The following is a 20255-nucleotide window of genomic DNA, read 5'->3' on the forward strand; positions in this document are numbered from 1 at the left end:
TACACTATACTGACCACCATACTACACTGTCCACTATACTACACTACACTGACCACTATACTACACTGTCCACTACACTACATTGTCCACTACACTGACCACTATACTATACTGTCCACTACACTACACTATCCACTATACTACACTATACTGACCACCATACTACACTGTCCACTATACTACACTATACTGACCACCATACTACACTGTCCACTATACTACACTACACTGACCACCATACTACACTGTCCACTATACTACACTACACTGACCACCATACTACACTGTCCACTATACTACACTACACTGACCACCATACTACACTGTCCACTATACTACACTACACTGACCACCATACCACACTACACTGACCACTATACTACACTACACTGACCACCATACTACACTACACTGACCACCATACTACACTACACTGACCACTATACTACACTACACTGACCACCATACTACACTACACTGACCACCATACTACACTACACTGACCACTATACTACACTGACCACTATACTACACTATACTGACCACCATACTACACTGTCCACTATACTACACTACACTGACCACTATACTACACTACACTGTCCACTATACTACACTAACCACTATACTGTCCACTATACTACACTATACTGACCACCATACTACACTATACTGTCCACTATACTACACTATACTGACCACTATACTACACTGACCTCCATACTAAACTACACTATACTGACCACTATGCTAACCACTATACTATACTACACTGACCACCATACTACACTGTCCACTATACTGACCACCATACTACACTGACCACCATACTACACTAAACTGCCCCCCATACTGACCACTACACTACACTGACTGACCTCCATACTAAACTACACTATCCTGCCTACATTCTCTCTCTCTCACCCCCCCCCCCAGTAACAAGACTCTCACTCACCTTCTTATCTTGGCCTGCATCGATCCGGAGGAGGAGAAGACAGCGGCGGCTCACATTCTTCTCTCCCCTGCGCCCTGTGATTGGGCGTATGGGGGGTCATGTGCGGAGGCGGGACTTCAGGAGCGATCTAGGACAGGCCAGCCCTACGCCTCACATGACCCCCATACGCCCAATCACAGGGTGCCAGCCACTTAACATGGCGGCCGGGCCGGGGACACAGGATCGAGAAATTAGGAGGAGGCAGTCAGTGACACATACTGGCGCCCCCCTAAATGTCGCGCCCGGGGCCACGGCACCCCCTGCACCCCCCACGCTACGCCACTGATCGAAAGTCATGTGAGTATATGACGATTTTATTATATATTACTGTTTGCTTTATTATTAGTAACTATGTCAGAGCGGTATCAATCTGGGTATGGGGGCAGGTGAACAGAGTGTAAAAAATGTAGCTCCTCCCACCCATGCTTCCATGTTGAACCCCTTGACCTCCGGAAGATTTATGCCCCCCCCCCAATGACCTGGCCATTTTTTGTGAAACGGCATTGTGTGATAATTGCGGGGTTGTGCGACGCTGTATTAAAAAAAAATTCTGCCATTTTTTTTTCCGCACAAATAGAGCTTTCTTTTGGGGGTATTTGGTCACCTCTGCGATTTTTTTTTTTTTTTTTATATAAATAAAAAAAGACAATTTAAAAAAAAATGTTTTTACTTTCTGCTATAAAACATATCCAGAAAAAAAAAATCTTTATAAATTTATAAATTTAGGACAATATATATTCTGCTGCATGTTTTTTGGTAAAAAAAAAAAAAAAAAAATTCCAATAAGTGTATATTGATTGGGTTATGCGAACGTTAGGGCGTCTACAAACTAAGGAGGAGGAATCCTGCCTATGACCCCAAGAACACCATCCCCACCTTCATACATGGAGGTGGAAACATTATGCTTTGGGGGTGTTTTTCTGCTAAGAGGACAGGACAACTTCACCACATCAAAAGGGATGATGGATGGGGCCCATGTACTGTCAAATCTTGGGTGAGAACCTCCTTCCCTCAGCCAGGGCATTGAAAATGGGTCGTGGATGGGTATTAATGACTTGGAGAGGATCTGCAAAGAGGAGTGGGGCAAAATCCCTCCTGAGATGTGTGCAAACCTGGTGGGGCCAACTACAAGAAACGTCTGATCTCTGTGATTGCCAACAAGGGTTTCTCCACCAAGTACTAAGTCATGTTTTGTGAAGGGGTCAAATACTTATTTCACTCGTTAAAATGCAAATCAATCTATAACTTTTTTAAAGTGAGTTATTCTGGATTTTTTTTTATTCTGTCTCTCACTGTTAAAATTAACCGACCATTACAATTATAGACTGATCATTTCTTTGTCAGTGGGGCAAACGTACAAAATCAGCAGGGGATCAAATACTTTTTTCCCCTCACTGTAGAAAGAAAGTGAGGGGATATCCAAAATTTTACAGTTGTCCTTAGATCCGGAGGTGAGGAGAAATTCTCCAAAGGGGACGCCTTCCAGGGAGAAAGCTGTTTAGGAGAATTCCCCTCACTTTGGGAGATTTCCTCTAACTTCTTGTTGTGCCTCTGAGACAGAAAGTAAATGGAAATTTACCAAATGGTACCCAGACAACAAAAAAAAAAATAAACATTTTGGCTATACATACACTTTAACCCTGAGCATTTTAAGTTTCTAACTTAAACCTGAGACTGTCTAGATACTTACTAGAAATTTTAGGCCCTGATGAAGCAAGGGCCTGTTCGAAATGCGTTGGCTTGTCCTTTTGACTTTTTATGAATTATTCAATTCTTTATGATATATATAATTCTTTATGATATATATATAATATAATTTTTTTTTTTAGTGTCCTTCCTCATCTGCGTTGGCTGCTGGGCCTGGGGACATTGGATCTGTAAAAAAGATACAACAAAACATTTCCACTTGTAAGTATTTATTTAAAGCGGAACATCGCCTTAAAAAGAAGTTCTGCTGATCCTCCTCCCTCCCTCCTCCTCTTTCACTTTTGAAACTTTTTTTTTTTTGGTGGGGGGGCAGCAGGTATCCACTTCTGGCAGTACCCACTCCCACTTCCACTGGAAACGCCTAGGCCAGGGGTCTCCAAACTTTCTAAACAACAGCCAGTTTACTGTCCTTCAGACATCAAGGGGGGCCGGAGGGTGGCCATCTGGGGTAGAAGATGCCCCAGAGTCAATGCAAATAATGTCTCGGGCTTGGCCGTCAGTGGGAGTAAAAAAGTTACCTAGCGCCTGTGGCCAGTAGGAGGAGAAATAGTGTCCCATAATTGATATGGGTGGGAGGAATGGTGCCCCATCATTGGTGTCATTGGGAGGAATAGTGTCCCATCATTGGTGTCAGTGGGAGGAATAGTGTCCCCATCATTGGTGTCAGTGGGAGGAATAGTGTCCCCATTATTGGTATCAGTGGGAGGAATAATGCCCCATCATTGGTATCAGTGGGAGGAATAGTGCCCCATCATTGGTGTCAGTGGGAGGAATAGTGTCCCCATCATTGGTATCAGTGGGAGGAATAATGCCCCATAATTGGTATCAGTGGGAGGAATAGTGCCCCATCATTGGTGTCAGTGGGAGGAATAGTGTCCCCATCATTGGTATCAGTGGGAGGAATAATGCCCCATCATTAGGAGGAGGAGTGCTCCATCATTGGTATCAGTGGGAAGAAGAGTGTCCCATCATTGGTGTCAGCGGGAAGAATAGTGTCCCCATCATTGGTATCAGTGGGAGGAATAGTGCCCCATCATTGGTGTCAGTGGAAGGAATAGCGTCCCATCATTGGTATCAGTGGGAGGAATAGTACCCCATCATTGGTAAATGTGGGAGGAATAGTGCTCCATCATTGGTATCAGTGGGGGGAATAGTGCCCCATCCTTGGTATCAGTGGAAGGAATAGTGCCCCATTATTGGTGTCAGTGGGAGGAATAGTGTCCCCATCATTGGTGTCAGTGGGAGGAATAGTGTCCCCATCATTGGCATCAGTGGGAGGATTAATGCCCCATCATTAGGAGGAGTAGTGTTCCATCATTGGTATCAGTGGGAAGAAGAGTGTCCCATCATTGGTGTCAGTGGGAGGAATAGTGTCCCATCATTAGGAGGAGTAGTGTTCCATCATTGGTATCAGTGGGAAGAAGAGTGTCCCATCGTGGGTGTCAGTGGGAGGAATAGGGTCCCCATCATTGGTATCAGTGGGAGGAATAATGCCCCATCATTAGGAGGAGTAGTGCCCCATCATTGGTATCAGTGGGAGGAATAGTGCTCCATCATTGGTGTCCGTGGAAGGAATAGTGCTCCATCATTGGTATCAGTGGAGGGGAATAGTGCTCCATCATTGGTATCAGTGGAAGGAATAGTGCCCCATCATTGGTATCAGTGGAAGGAATAGTGCCCCATCATTGGTAGGAATAGTTCCCCACCATTGGTGTTCTTGGGAGGAATAGTACCCTATTTTTGTTATTAATTGGAGGAATCGTGCACAAACCAGTAGTGAACTGGACTTACGATGGTATTTATTCCAGTGTGAGCCTAATTGGCAGCTTGTTTGGCACGTAGACCCCCGAAACGCGTTGGATATTTCTTGATCTGTACCCATGATCTTTAATGGAATAAAGTTGTATCTAGACCTCTTAGCAGTGCCATGGCACTTAAATTTCAACCCTTCTCACAATCTTGCAGACAATCTCTTCCTGCTTCTATGATCATGTCATCACTTTGCTCATTTTACAGCTGAGACAGAAAAAGATGGGAAGGATATTTGGCATGAGTCAGAAGTCAAAGAAGGGGCAGAATTCGATGATTTTTTGGATCCGAGAGAAAAACCGGAGTAAGTCAAACTGTTCTGTTCAATGATTCTATGAATCATACGTTTGTTTTTGTTTTTTTAAGTGGAATTACAGTATAGGTAAATGCATGTTGTACATGAAGACAGTGGGGGGCCATCTACAATCCTCAGTATTGGAGAGAAGAAGTGAGCCCTGGAGGATTCCCCTACCCCTAGGCTTACCTCAACACCCCAACTATTGACATGTACTGAGCTGTTTGTCATTTAAACCCGTCGTTTTGGGGGGGGGGGGGGGTGGCAAAATTGCCGTTCAAATCAACGTTGTGAATATCCTTAAAGAAACCCTATCAGCTTATGAGAGCATTGGTTAAAGCCCACTCCCTGACCACCTCACAGTGCTCCCCCGCAGCTCCTCCTTATGTTGATGCCACCGCAGAATACAAAGTGGCAGATGGTGTCTGAGCTCACAGGGAATTTTAAAAAGGCCTATTTTTGCCAACCACTTGCCTATTTTATCTGCAAATGCAACATCGCCCCACCAGATCTGTCACTACCTAGCTATGTAGTCTGGGCTAGTCTTCCAACCTTGTGGTAGCAGTTTGATGAAGGCCCCCTTCTGTTCTTGCACTGTGTACACAGCCAGCTCCATAAAGACATGGTTTGGTGAGTTTGTGTGGAGGAACTTGAGAGTCCTACATGGAGTCCCAACCTCAACCCAACTGAATACCTTTTGGGATGAATTGGAATGCCCATTTTGTGCCACGTCTTCTCATCCAACATCAATACTTGACCTCATCCAACCAAACACCTTTTGGATGATTTGGAATGACCATTGTGTGCCAGGTCTTCTTATCAAATTTCAGTACAGTACCTGACCTCATCCCCACTGAACACATTTTGGATGAATTCAGTAGGGGAATTCAACCATTGTGTGCCAGGTCTTTTTATCCACCACCAGCACCGGACTTCAACCGTACAGAACACCTTTTAGATGATTTGGAATGTCCATTGTGTGCCACGTCTTCTCATCCAACATTGATACTTGATCTCAACCCAACCGAATACCTTTTGGATGATTTGGAATTCCCATTGTGTGCCAGGTCTTCACATCCAACATCAGTACTTGACCTCAACCAAACTGAACACCTTTGGGTTCTGGTCTTTTCATTCAACTTCAGTACCTGACCTTAGCCCTACTGAACACCTTTTAGATGATTTGGAATGTCCATTGTGTGCCACGTCTTCTCATCCAACATTAATACTTGACCTCAACCCAACAGAATACCTTTTGGATGATTTGGAATGCCCATTGTGTGCCGGGTCTTCTCATCCAACATTAGTACCTGACCTTAACATTACTGAACACCTTTCAGATGATTTGGATTGCCCATTGTGTGCCAGTTCTTCTCATCCAACATTACTACGTGACCTCAACCCAACTGAACATCTTTCGGATGATTTGGATTGCCCATTGTGTGCCAGCTCTTCTCATCCAACATCAGTATTTGGCCTCAACCCTACTGAGCACCTTTAGGATCAGGTCTTCTTATCCAACATCTGTACCGGACCTCAAACCTACTGAACACCTTTGGGATCAGGCCTTTTCATCCAAGATCGATACCTGACCTCAACCCTACTGAACATCTTTGGGATCATGTCTTCTCATGCAACATCAATACCTGACCCCACAAATGCTCTTTTGGCCAGACCCCTACATACTACATACTCCAAAATCTTGCGGAAATCCTTCTCAGAAGAGTGGGTGATGTTATAGTCACTAAGAGGGGACCAACTTGTTAATGGTCATGATTTTGGAATGGGATGTCCAACAAGCTCATATAGGTTTGATTGCCAAACTTGTGGACATTTGACCACAGAATAAAGTAAATCCAAAGTAACATATTTGAGGCTTCTAAACTCTTCCAGTGACAGTCATCACTAATGTCTACACTATTCTGTTCACAGATATGAAATTCTTTTTAAGCAAAGAGTTAGTTCTGAAGATATATTTTTGGGCCTGAGTCGAAAAGACCCGTCAACTGCTTGCTGTGAAGATATGGTGGTAAGTGTTTGGACCTTTTCCCAATACTGTCCAATATAACTTAGTGAGTTGATGGGGGGGGGCTTCCTGTACATCTCCCGTTTAATATTTCCTTGATTTGGTGACAAAGTGTAGCCTGCAGGAGTGGCATGGGTGCCTGTGGTATGTCCAAATGTGACAGTGACAGTCTGGACCCTGCTGAGGTGCTGGAGGGCTTTGGACCTAATCATCTCCCAGTCACTCTGCTCCTCCTATCAGCATGCTCCTTGTTATCACAAGATCTAACAGCAACACTAAGGTCCTTGTAATGTTTCTTCCTCTCCTAGTCTGAGCCCTGCTGCAAGGGGACTGAAAAAGGGTTATACCGAGCCAAATCCAGGTGCTTACACTGCTTGAATGAAAAAAAAAACATTTAAAGATGAATAGAAAAATACAAAGCTGCATTAATGTTTTTCTTTAAAGCTGAATTCCAGGAATTCAGCAATTTTGCAAAAAGTGCAGGCACGCTCCGAGTTAAGTCCAATTAGGTGCATGTCACCTCTGGGACTTATCCCTATTACTTATATGTGACAGGTTTATTGGACTCCTGGAGGGACACACTCCAGCTGTGAGAGGAGAGAAGCACCGAGAGCAGCTCTACCCGCCTCTCTCCTCTGCTACCCATTCACAGAAGCCTTTGTATTTTGTGAATTAGTTCATGGAATACAAAGGCTTCTGTGAGCCAGAGCACAAAACACTTGTCATATGTGAATAATAATGATTTAAAATTAATCACTACGCTAATACTAATAAAGCAGCTGACATTAATTGTATGGTAACAATAAATAACAAAAGGATGGATATATGCAGCGCTAAAAGCATGAAATTATAACGTAAGAGTCCATTGTGTTGAAACAAAGTCCTTGTTCAGGGAAAAAAAATGGAACCACCCACCTTGTAAACAGAGACACAATAAGGTGAATATGATATTAATATCCTCCCACCGAACACCAACACACCGGGCCTCTTACCAAAGAGAATGGACCACTAAATTACAGATGGTCAGACAGGAATAATACATCCATAACACCACAGCACCACTTCTCTTGGATAGTAGATGGCTGGATCTTGTAGTCTCCAAACATGGTAAATCCAAAGGTATATGCATAGAAAACAAGAAGGCAACTCCTCATGATGTAGCATGACGTCACAGCTCCACCCAGGGTAGGTTGATTGGAGGGGGGGAGGGGGGGGGGTAGCGGCCATCTTTGTGGTTGGAAACACTTGATACCTATGACAGACTGTGACTTCTGACATGCCTGCTTATATTTAATGAAATGTGAGTATTCTGGCCGTTTTATATAAAATAAGTACACCCTGTTTTTATATGCAACACCATGACAAGTTGCCTTCTTGTATTCTATGCATGTACCTTTGGATTTACCATGTGTTGAGACTACAAGATCCAGCCATCTACTATCCAAGAGAAGTGGTGCTGTGGTGTTATCGATGTATTATTCCTGTCTGACCACCTGTAATTCAGTGGTCCATTCTCTTTGGTAATAGGCCCGGTGTGTTGGTCTGACCACCTGTAATTCAGTTGTCCAATCTCTTTGGTAAGAGGCCCGGTGGGTTGGTCTGACCACCTGTAATTCAGTGGTCCATTCTCTTTGGTAATAGGTCCGGTAGGTTGGTCTGACCACCTGTAATTCAGTGGTCCATTCTCTTTGGTAAGAGGCCGGTGTGTTGGTCTGACCACATGTAATTCAGTGGTCCATTCTCTTTGGTAAGAGGCCCGGTGTGTTAGTGTTTGGTGGAGATAATTTATCTCATATTCACCTTATTGTGTCTCGATTTACACCGTTGGTGGTACCAGTTTTTTTCCCTGAACAAGGACTTTGTTTCAACACAATGGACTCTTACTTTATAATTTCATGCTCTTTAGCGCTGCATATATCCATCCATATGTGAATAATAGGGATAAGTATACAGGTGACAGGTACCCCATAGTTCATAGTCCATATCAGAAGTGATAAAGAGAGGGTGGCTATGCTCTTGGTTATGGTGGAACAATGGAAAACAAACATAGCCACCCTCCAACAGGAAGTCTGATCACAGAAGTTACTTTTTTTTTAAGTTTCAAATGATACTAAATGCCTAAAATATTTTTTTTGGGTGGAGAATAAAAAAATATTATACCTGCTTTGTGCAATGATATTGGCCCTAAACCTCCTCTTCTGGGGTCCAGTGCTGTCCTTTCTGCTCTCTTCCAGGTGCCTCTTCAGCAAGAGGTGCTAAGGAGGAACACATGCATGCGCGCTCCTGAGCCATAGACTCACACGGCGCCCTCTGCTTTCCTCCTCACAGGAGTTTGACTGACAGCAACAGGAGCCAATGGCTCCCCTGTCCTTAGTATCTCCTGTGATACCAGGAAGTGAGGGGAGTGCTGCTGGAGGCAGGACCATGCTGGAGCCAAGTAGGTTAGGGAGTGGAGCATTTTTTTACCTTAAAGGGTTAGTTCATCTTTCCCAAAAAAATTATAAAAGTGGCCTAACACCGGACCCTCTCCCCAACCCTCCACTGTACTTACCTCCCGCAATCCTGGTCTAGGATGGACCAGACAGATTCTGATTGGTCAGCCCCATCCACATGACGGTGCTGACCATTTAGAAGCCATCTGGTCCGTCCTTGCAGCACTGGACAGAGAGGAGAGAAAGCAGTGAGGATTTCAAATCCCCGGAACCAATGGAGCGGCTTGCTGAGCCCCTGACAGCTCAGGAGGCAAGTACAGAGGGGGTGGGGATGGGGTCCAGTGTTAGGTCACCTTTTGCAGATTTTCTTTAAAGCTATACTAACACTTAAATGCAGAGAATTGGGGATGCACTGAAATTTTGGCCTCCAAAAATAGGGTTTTCAGCGCTGTGCGATTCTTGCTGCAATTTTACTATGTTTTAGCTGCGATTTTACCGCACTTATGGTGTGTTTTTCATAGGTCATGTGACTCAAATAATGCATCAAAAAGGCAACATGGGTGCATTTTTTATGTGTTCTTGCTGCGCTCTTAATGAGTATTTTTTACTGACCAAAAATGCACCAACAAAGCAGGATTTGGAACACTGCTTCAAAAGCTGCCGACAATAAATTCATATTCATTTAAATTTGTGATATTAATTAAAAAAGAAGTTGAATATAATACAGATATATATATATATATATATATATATAATATGTATGTATGTATGTATGTGTATATATATATATATATATATATATATATATATATATATATATAATATGTATGTATGTATGTATGTGTATATATATATATATAATATGTATGTATGTGTATATATATATATATATATATATATATATATATATATATATATATATTTTGGTTTTTTTTTTATTGTCAGTTTCGGTTTCTTCCAAGTGCATTCTGAATTTTCGGTTTCAGTTCCGGCACCGGATTTTTTTTTTCAGTGCACCACTACAGAGAATGCATTAAAGTGGTTTTCCGGCCGAAAATTTTACTTTTTAAATAAAAATACCCCTATAATACACAAGCTTAATGTATTCTAGTAAAGTTCGTTTGTAAACTAAGGTCTGTTTTGTTAGTTTATAGCAGTAGTTTGTTATTTTATAAACTTACAGCAGGCCGTGACCATCTTAAGTGTGGGCATCTGAAGCCAGACTGTATTTCTTCCTGGATCTCATCCTTGCAGATCTCGCACATGCTCAGTGCAGCACAAGCAGTGTAATAGGTTTCAGGTCAGGTTTCCATAGCAACGGCAGTTTCAGAGGAAGTTGCCGCCCCTTCCCAGAAGGCATTGCAAACAGGAAATGATATGATGGGCCGCGGCCAGGGGAGGAGGAAGTGAAAAATGAATACAGCAGATATACAGTAGGTGTTGAGAAAAAAAAATAAAAAATATCCAATTTGTTTACAGTGCACAATTTAGTGAGGGATGCTGAAGAGTTGTAAAAGTGGGTGGAACTCCACTTTAAGGTAGAAAAGAAAACCGTCCAAAAAAACTAAACACATTTGGACTTCAGAACCACTTTAGAAATACATATTTGAACAGAATACTTTATTTTTTAAAGCATAACAGTTTAGGCAAATATATAATTTTTTTAACTTTTTTTTTCTGTGATATCTTTACAATTCACAAATACATATATATGTTTTTTTTTTTATTAGATCCGTATCCAGCTTTCTGACACCAAGGTCTCTGATGTTTCGCTTGATGTAAGGAAAAAATACATAAACCTCTGTACTCCCAAATAGTAAGTAATCCTTGTGATGCATTGCCTAAGGACATTGGTGCTCAGGAATTCTATAAGATACCCTTTTCCCCACATCAAATGTTAGGCAACAGAGCTGTGGGAGGGGCCCAGCAGACCCCACCTACTACTGGCTGCCTGCAGAAAACTATAGGAGGGGGTGGGGACAAGACACCCTGCACAGGGAGCAAGAGCAGCAGAGACCAGACCAGTTTATTACAAGAAGGAAAAGGATGGGGTAGGTGGTTCACAGAGTCTCACCACCCCCTGCACTGCACTTTAAAGGTGCACTGCAGTGCCCCTTGCAGTCATTGCCCCCCCCCCATCACAGTTCTCCAGTCATGACCCCCCCATCACAGTCCTCCCTGCAGTCATGCCCCCCCCATTATAGTCCTCCCTGCAGTCATGCCCCCCCCCATCACAGTCCTCCCTGCAGTGATCCCCCCCATCACAGTCCTCCTTGCAGTGATCCCCCCCATCACAGTCCTCCTTGCAGTCATGCCCCCCATCACAGACCTCCTTGCAGTCATGCCCCCCCATCACAGACCTCCTTGCAGTCATGCCCCCCCATCACAGACCTCCTTGCAGTCATGCCCCCCAATCACAGACCTCCTTGCAGTCATGCCCCCCAATCACAGACCTCCTTGCAGTCATGCCCCCCAATCACAGACCTCCTTGCAGTCATGCCCCCCCATCACAGTCCTCCTTGCAGTCATGCCCCCCCATCACAGACCTTGCAGTCATGCCCCCCCATCACAGACCTTGCAGTCATGCCCCCACATCACAGACCTCCATGCAGTCATGCCCCCCAATCACAGACCTTGCAGTCATGCCCCCCCATCACAGACCTCCTTGCAGTCATGCCCCCCAATCACAGACCTCCTTGCAGTCATGCCCCCCAATCACAGACCTTGCAGTCATGCCCCCCCATCACAGTCCTCCTTGCAGTCATGCCCCCATCACAGTTCTCCCTGCATACAGTCATGCGTGCAGGGAGATTATGCCTGAACCTATCAGCCATAATCCCGTATTGTTTTTTTTTTTACTTTCCTTATTTCTATTACAAGGGATGTTTACGTTTCTTGTAATAGGAATAAAAGTGATAAAAAAAATTAAAGGGACAGTGTAAAAATAAAAAGTAAAATAAATAAGAAAAAAATTTAAAGCATCCCCATACCTCCCTGCTTGGCACACAGAAGTGAAGGCATACTTAAGTCGCACGCACATATGTAAATAGTATTCGCACCACACATGAGGTGCTGCCGCGAATGTTAAAGCGAGAGCAACAATTCTAGCACTGGTCCTCCTCTGTAACTCCAAACTGGTAACCTGTAAAGATGTTTAAAGCGTCGCCTATGGACATTTTTAAATACCGTAGTTTGTCGCCATTCCACGAGTGTGCGCAATTTTAGCCGATTCCGGACCGCCGCACGCCGATGTACGTCCGAACTTTGAAGAGGAATATCGTTGTTATGGCAGCAGCTAGCTGCCATAACCATGGTATCCTCTTCTTCAGCCGGCGGTCTGGTTTCCGATAATAGTGGTCTCTGTGGCGGATTCACTGCGAGATCACTGTCAGCAGCAGCGGAGTCGATCGGATCCTTCTGCTGGCTGGGTATGGAGACGAGTGAGGGGAAGATGGCCCCCACCCGTCTCCGCACCATTGCAGGGTGGAAGCGACGTCATAACGTCACTTACGCGCATAGCTCTTAGGGCCTTTTTTTTTTTTTTTTTCAAATGACAAAATTTTTTTTTATTTATTTATTTTAGTTGCATTTTTGTGTAAATATAAGATCTGAGGACTTTTTGACCCCACATCTCATATTTAAAGGGGTTGTAAAGTTATTTTTTTTTTTTTTTAAAAATAACAAACATGTTATACTTACCTTCACTGTGCAGCTTGTTCTGCACAGAGTGGCCCCGAACCTGGTCTTCTGGGGTCCCTCGGCGGCTGTTTCAGCTCCTCCCCGCAAGCATTTACCACCTTCATGCGAGCTCCCTCGCACGGTGGTGAGTGCTTGCGGGCGCGCTCCCGTGATACAGCCGGCGGCTATAGCCGCTCGCTGTATCACTCGGCCCCGCCCCCCGGCGCGCCGCGTCATCGGATGTGATTGACAGCAGCGCGAGCCAATGGCTGCGCTGCTTTCAATCCATCCACTGCAGCCAATCAGCGACCAGCCTGAGCTGCAATGAAGCTGACGAGGACGAGGAGCGAAGATTCGAGGCGTCAGGTAAGTAAAACGGGGGGCCTGGGGGCGGCGGTACTGTCAAAAGTTTTTTCACCCTAATGCATAGAATGCATTAAGGTGAAAAAATTTTTACCTTTATAACCCCTTTAAGAGGACCTGTCATGCTTTTTTTCTATTACAAGGGATGTTTACATTCCTTGTAATAGGAATAAAAGTGACACAATTCTTTTTTTTAAAAGAACAGTGTGAAAATAAAAGGTAAAATAAATAAGGAAAAAAAAAAAATTTTTAAACGCACCCCGTCCCGCCAAGCTCGCGTGCAGAAGCGAACGCATACGTGAGTAGCGCCCGCATATGAAAACGGTGTTCAAACCACACATGTGAGGTATCGCCACGATCGGTAGAGCGAGAGCAATAATTCTAGCCCTAGACCTCCTCTGTAACTCAAAACATGCAACCTGTAGAATTTTTTTAAATGTTGCCTATGGAGATTTTTAAGGGTAAAAGATTGTCGCTGTTCCACAAGCGCAATTTTGAAGCGCGACATGTTGGGTATCAATTTACTCAGCGTAACATTATCTTTCACAATATGAAAAAAAGTTGGGCTAACTTTACTGTTGTCTTATTTTTTAATTGAAAAACTTGTATTTTCTCCAAAGAAAGTGCGCTTGTAAGACCGCTGCGCAAATACGGTGTGACGGAAAGTATTGCAACAACCGCCATTTTATTCTCTAGGGTGATAGAAAAAAAACAAATGTATAATGTTTGGGGGTTTAAGTAATTTTCTAGCAAAAAAAAAATGTTTTTAACTTGTAAACAACAAATCTCAAAAAGTGGCTTGGTCCTTAAGTGGTTAAAACGTGACATGTTGGGTATCTATTTACTCAGCGTAACATCATCTTTTATATTTAACAAAAAAATGAGTGTACATATTGTGTTTTTTTTTTTTTTTGTTTGTTTTTTTAATTATTTTTCCCCTAAAAATTGCGCTTTGCAAAACCGCTGCACAAATACCGTGTCGCCATTTTATTCCCCGGGGTCTAAAAAATTGTATAATGTTTGGAGGTTATAAGTCATTTTCTAGCAAAAAATACTGATTTAAACTTGTAAACAAAAAGTGCCAGAAAAGGCCTTTAAGCTAAAAAAAAAAAAAACCTTAAGGCTTTAGAACCACTTTAAATCTGATGTCAAGTTATGTATATATTATACACTCACCGGCCACTTTATTAGGTACACCTTGCTAGTCCCGGGTTGGACCCCCTTTTGCCTTCATTCTTGGTGGAATAGATACAACAAGGTGTTGGAAACGTTCCTCAGAGATTTTGCTCCATAGTGACATGATAGCATCACGCAGTTGCTGCAGATTTGGCAGCTGTGTGCCAATCTCCCGTTCCACCAAATCTCAAAGGAGCTCTATTGGATTGGGATGTGGTGAGTGTGGAGGCCATTGGAGTACATTGACCTCATTGTCCAGTGGTGAGATGATTGGAGCTTTGTGACATGGTGCATTATCCTGCTGGAAGGAGCCATCAGAACCAATATTTGTCCACTCACACTTGTCTTTCAGCCCATTGTGTTTTCTAAGAGCTCTAACAACAGTCTATAAATGATATAATATAAATGAGACTCTCTTGTGTTTTTCACAGTAAGCTCGGACTGCATCTCCCCCATGCGGTGAATGAAAAATCAGGACAGGCCAAATTCATGGCTGATACAGGAACCCTGGAGTTGACCCTCCCCATGGTACGAGACATGGACTTCATCAACTTTGCATAGCGACTCCTAAATTCATCAGATTGTACTTTGCACATTACGCTAAACTTTAAAAAAAATAAAAATAAATAAAAAACTGTTTACAACCTATAACAACATAGAAGGTAGAATAAATTCCCTAGGGGGTTTTGTATTGCAGCAAAAAAGTCCAAATTGGTTAAAAAATGTATTTATTACAAAAGATCAATAAAATTACAAAGCATAACTATTTGTTAAAACATGAGCATCAATACAACTGTGCAGTGACCATTGAAATATTGCATGATATATGTAGAAGATCATACAGGAAAAATCCCAACGCGTTTCGACCATAAGCAGTAGAGGTCTTCAGGGGGAAAAAAGTACACATTTCTAAAAAAATACAATATATAGGTAAGTACATTGAAAACCCAACAGAAATATGCTGATTCCAAGAAAATACATTAGAGATATTAATATTTACCACTGATGGCTGTAAAGCAAGCCTCCAAGATAGTATACCTAAGGATGTTGAAACAACATATTCAAGCTCTTGCACTGTCCAAAATGACTTTCAAGAGAACCTGTCACTGGTTGGCCTTACAAAAAAATCATATTAATCTGAAATCCTTAAAGTGGAACTAAAAGTCCAAAGAAATCTCACGTCTGTTTCATGGGTTACTGAATACACAGGGGGGAAATTTCCATGGAAAACCTGTCTGTTTTTATATTACTTAGTTCTATGAGTAGGCAGCGGCGGAGGCGATCGGATGTTACCCCTTGCTGGGTATGGAGACGAGTGAGGGGAAGATGGCCCCCCATCCATCTCCATAACATTGCAGGGCGGCAGCGACGTCAAAACGTTACTTCAGCCTATAGCTCTTAAAGAGACATATTTAATTTTTTTTTTTTTTAATGACAACATTTTTATTTACTTATTTTCATTTTTTCATTGCATTTTAGTGTAAATATGAGATCTGAGGTCTTTTTGACCCCCCAGATCTCATATTTAAGAGGTCCTGTCATGCTTTTTTTCTATTACAAGGGATGTTTATATTCCTTGTAATAGGAATAAAAGTGACACTTTATAAAATAAAAATAAAAGGTAAAATAAATAAGAAGAAAAAAAAATGTTTTAAACGCGCCCCGTCCCGCCGAGCTACTGTGCAGAAGCGAACGCATACGTGAGTAGCGCCCGCATATGAAAACGGTGTCAAAACCACACATGTGAGGTATCGCCGCGATTGGTAGAGCGAGAGCAATAATTCTAGCCCTAGACCTCCACTGTAACCCAAAACATGCAACCTGTAGAATTTTTTAAACGTCGCCTATGGACATTCTTAAGGGTAAAAGTTTGTCGCCATTCCACAAGCGGGGCGCAATGTTGAAGCGTGACATGTTGGTATCAGTTTACTCAGCGTAACATTATCTTTCACAATATAAACAAAAATTGGGCTAACTTTACTGTTGTCTTATTTTTTAATTAAAAAAGTGTATTTTTTCCAAAAAAAAGTGCGCTTGTAAGACCGCTGCGCAAATACGGTGTGACAGAAAAGTATTGCAACGACCGCCATTTCATTCTCTAGGATGTTAGAAAAAAAAATGTATAATGTTTGGGGGTTCAAAGTAATTTTCTAGCAAAAAAAAAATGTTTTTAAAACAACAAATCCCAAAAAGAGGCTTGGTCCTTAAGTGGTCAAAAGAGACAGATTGTTTGTTTGTTGTTCGAACAACATCCCCGTTGCACAATGTCTTTTGTATATTAGGGAGTGAATACACATAAAAGCAGGTTCAATAATGAAAACAAAGGAGATAAATACCGTGTTTCCCCCGAAAATAAGACCTACCCCGAATATGAGACCTAGCGTTATTTTCCAGGAGGGCTGCAATATAAGCCCTTACCCGAAAATAAGCCCTAGTTTAAAATGTTTGTAAAATCCTATAATCCACTCTATTACAGTAGTATATAATGTACAATGTGTGTGTTTTCTGTAATAGAATTGCGGGGAAGAGAGCTCTGGCAGGTCACAGAAGCGCAGAATGGCGCTATAACGAAGGTATTTGGCACAATTATATTTCAGAAACACACACATTATACTTTATATACCACTGTAATAGAGTGGATTATAGGATTTTACAAGCATTTTAATTCGGTTCACACTGGGGATTCCTGCCAGAGAGAAGACAGCACATTACATGTTAAGACCTACCCCGAAAATAAGCCCTACCGTGTCTTTTGTTGCCAAAATTAATATAAGACCCGGACTTATTTTTTGGGGAAACACGGTAGGAAACCTATATATCAAAAAAGACGGATTTTATTGGCACAAGGCTGCTTGGTTGAGAGTTACATATTTTATTTCTCCAAAAAGTTCAAAACCATAGGATAAAAAACAAAAAGCAACACCCTCAGTAGATATTGCAACAGATACCAAACACTAACCCAACCTAGAACAGGAATAACCGTTGATATGAAGTGTATGTAGAGCTTCACTGGCAGAATAATCAAGGAAAAATACCCATGAACAGTGTCCATAGATTTATTCTATTCTGGAAAGTCAACGCGTTTCGTGAGGGTTTCTCACTTCCTCAGGACTGGTTGGGGGAATGTTGCTGAAAAATGTCAAATAGCAATCATATAAGTACATGACATATACATTCGTTTACATAATGTGTAATGTAGCGGTACCCCCAAAGGGGCAGCGGAGATTGTGACCCGCCTGTCACCCTGTCCAGCCCGACATTCACTTCCCAATCACCATCGAGGCAATGGACAGTCCATAGGTTTGTTTTTTTGGTATTTTATTGAGGGAATTTAACTTGGATAGTTAAGGGAATTCATGGGATGCCCAGTAGAATGAACAATTGGCTGGTTATATAGCCATCAATTGGGACAACTATATACACTTGTTTACTCCAGTCTCCTCCACCACATCACTTGCTTGCAGACTGTTACTCTCTCTCTCTCTTTCTCTCTCTTTCTGCACAATATTTCACTTCAGGTACAGCTAGCACATGGTTAGACCCCGACACTGACCGGGCCGGGCCTCAGTAACCGCTCGCCCTTTGCAGACAGGGACCGCGGGCTCCGTCCTGCACCAGAATGGGGAGTGCCCTCAAAGGCATTGACAACCTAGTGCTCCTCTCCAGTTCTTCCACCCGACAACTCCTCCCCAGCTTGGCTGACCCATTGGGTATTTCAAGGAGGCCTGCCCCCTGCCAGTCCTCTTGCTTAACTTAGGCCTTGACCCCGGCCGATATTCTGGACATTCCTTCCGCAGTGGAGCGGCGTCAACAACGTCGAGAAACTGGGGTCCCGGACCACGTCATCAAGAAGATGGGCAGGTGGAAATCCGCTTGCTTTGCTCGATGCATCCCCAAACCCGCAAGCAGAAATGTCACAAGCCTTCAGCAAGCTTGCCCTGTAGGACGTTATCAGCTCAAATAAATAATTACCTCCCTAACCGAGGCTTTCCCCTCTTCTCTTGGCATACCGTCCTGCAGACCAGGGCATACTTCAGGTCTACTTTATGTTGTCACAGCCTGTTTCCTACTGCGCATGCGCGTGTCGCGATGTGCCTTCTGAGTTCTGAATGGTCCCTGCTGTCTTCTGGGACCTGTGTGTATCTCCCAGAAGGCAGCGGGAGGAAAGGAGGAGGGGCCGCAAATGTCGTAGGTCGCCATGGTGTCTTTACACAGAAGTGGGAGCGGATACCTGTTTTTGACAGGTATCCACTCCCCCCTCCCCTAAAATTTGCCAAATGTGACACTGGAGTGTGTGTGGGGGGGGGGGGGACAGATAAGCGGAGCTTCCACATTTGGGTGAAACTTCGCTTTAACTGAGTGCCTAACAAGTGTTAATGTGTGTATTGTGCTGCTTTTCACTGCAGATCGATTTGTTTCTTTTCCCTGCTTTGCAGGGAAAAGAAACAAAGCGGTCGTTCCCTATGTTCAGAGCTCTGTGTTGTTTGTCAACACAGGGCTCTGGGCCGTGATTGGACACAGCCGATCAGCAGGTTCCGGCCTTGAATCATTGGCCGGGATTTGCTGACAATCTCCCACTGTGTCAAATAACTGGAAAGCAGGCAGGTCCGCACACGCTCCCCCACCCCTGGAAAATGCTTCCTACGTACGGGTACGTTATTGTGCCTGTACGGGCCGCCCCGCCGCAGTACAACAGGAAGCAGTTAATCACTTGAGGACCAGCCTGTATTTACCCCTTCATTACATTTTATTTTAGTTTTCAGTGGTGTGACAGTTTGACTGACAGTTACTCAGCCATGCAACATTGTACCCTAATTAATTTAACATCATTTTTTTAGATAGAGCTGGTGGCCCATCTCATTTCCTGACTGTAGGACATCCAGCATCATCTGCCTACTATAAAACATATAAAATAAGAAAAATTTTAAAATATTTCCAATAAAATCAGATTGAATAAAAACAGAATGAACAAAAAAAACAAAATAAATCAAATTTCTTCATAAATCTAGGCCAATATGTATTCTGCTACATATTTCTAGTAAAAAAAAAAATCCCAATAATTGTACTGTATATTGATTGGTTTGTGCGAAAGTTATACCATCTACAAACTATTCCATAAATAATGGAATTTATTATTATTTTTTTTTATACTAGTAATGGTGGTGATCAGGTGACTTATAGCGGTACTGCGATATTGCGGCAAACAGTCTGACATTAACTGACACTTTGTAGGAACCAGTGACACTAATACGGTGATCAGTGCTAAAAAAATATGCACTGTCACTGTACTAATGACACTGGATGTCAAGGGGTTAAACATCTAGGGTGATCAAAGGGTTAAATGTGTGCCTAGCCAGTGTTTTTGTGTTTCCTATGTGGTGCTTTTACTAAAGGATGTGATGGATTTTTCTTTCCCTGCTGTCAAGATGGAACTCTGCATTGTTTGCATATGCAGAGCTCTGTCCAGCCTCTCTTCCCTACGATCAGCGGGTGCCGGCGGACATCCAGTCACCGGCACCCGCTGTTCAAGTTCTGCTGTGACTAATCATAGTGGAAGCGGCACGCTGGCGTGGCGCACAGGCCCCCTAGGTGGAAGTACAGAATCACATACTGTGTATATATATATATACAGTGGGGACGGAAAGTATTCAGACCCCCTTAAATTTTTCACTCTTTGTTATATTGCAGCCATTTGCTAAAATCATTTAAGTTCATTTTTTCCTCATTAATGTACACACAGCACCCCATATTGACAGAAAAACACAGAATTGTTGA

General features: G+C 42.9%; 1 protein-coding gene across 1 annotated transcript in view; it reads left to right on the forward strand.

Annotated features, from left to right (window-relative positions):
* The window catches only part of LOC141145973 (dynein axonemal assembly factor 6-like), a 31261-nt gene extending 15507 nt beyond the window's left edge, over positions 1-15754 (forward strand). The window contains exons 2-6 of the mRNA XM_073632760.1: positions 2824-2902; positions 4718-4814; positions 6738-6834; positions 10994-11079; positions 14912-15754. Coding sequence (XP_073488861.1) covers positions 2824-2902; positions 4718-4814; positions 6738-6834; positions 10994-11079; positions 14912-15041 — 489 coding nt within the window. The 3' untranslated portion in view covers positions 15042-15754. The remainder of the gene's footprint in view (positions 1-2823; positions 2903-4717; positions 4815-6737; positions 6835-10993; positions 11080-14911) is intronic.
* Positions 15755-20255: the final 4501 nt, after the last annotated feature.

The sequence above is a fragment of the Aquarana catesbeiana genome, linkage group LG05 (genome assembly GCF_042186555.1).
Source record: "Aquarana catesbeiana isolate 2022-GZ linkage group LG05, ASM4218655v1, whole genome shotgun sequence".
In the NCBI taxonomy this organism is placed as follows: Eukaryota; Metazoa; Chordata; class Amphibia; order Anura; family Ranidae; genus Aquarana; species Aquarana catesbeiana.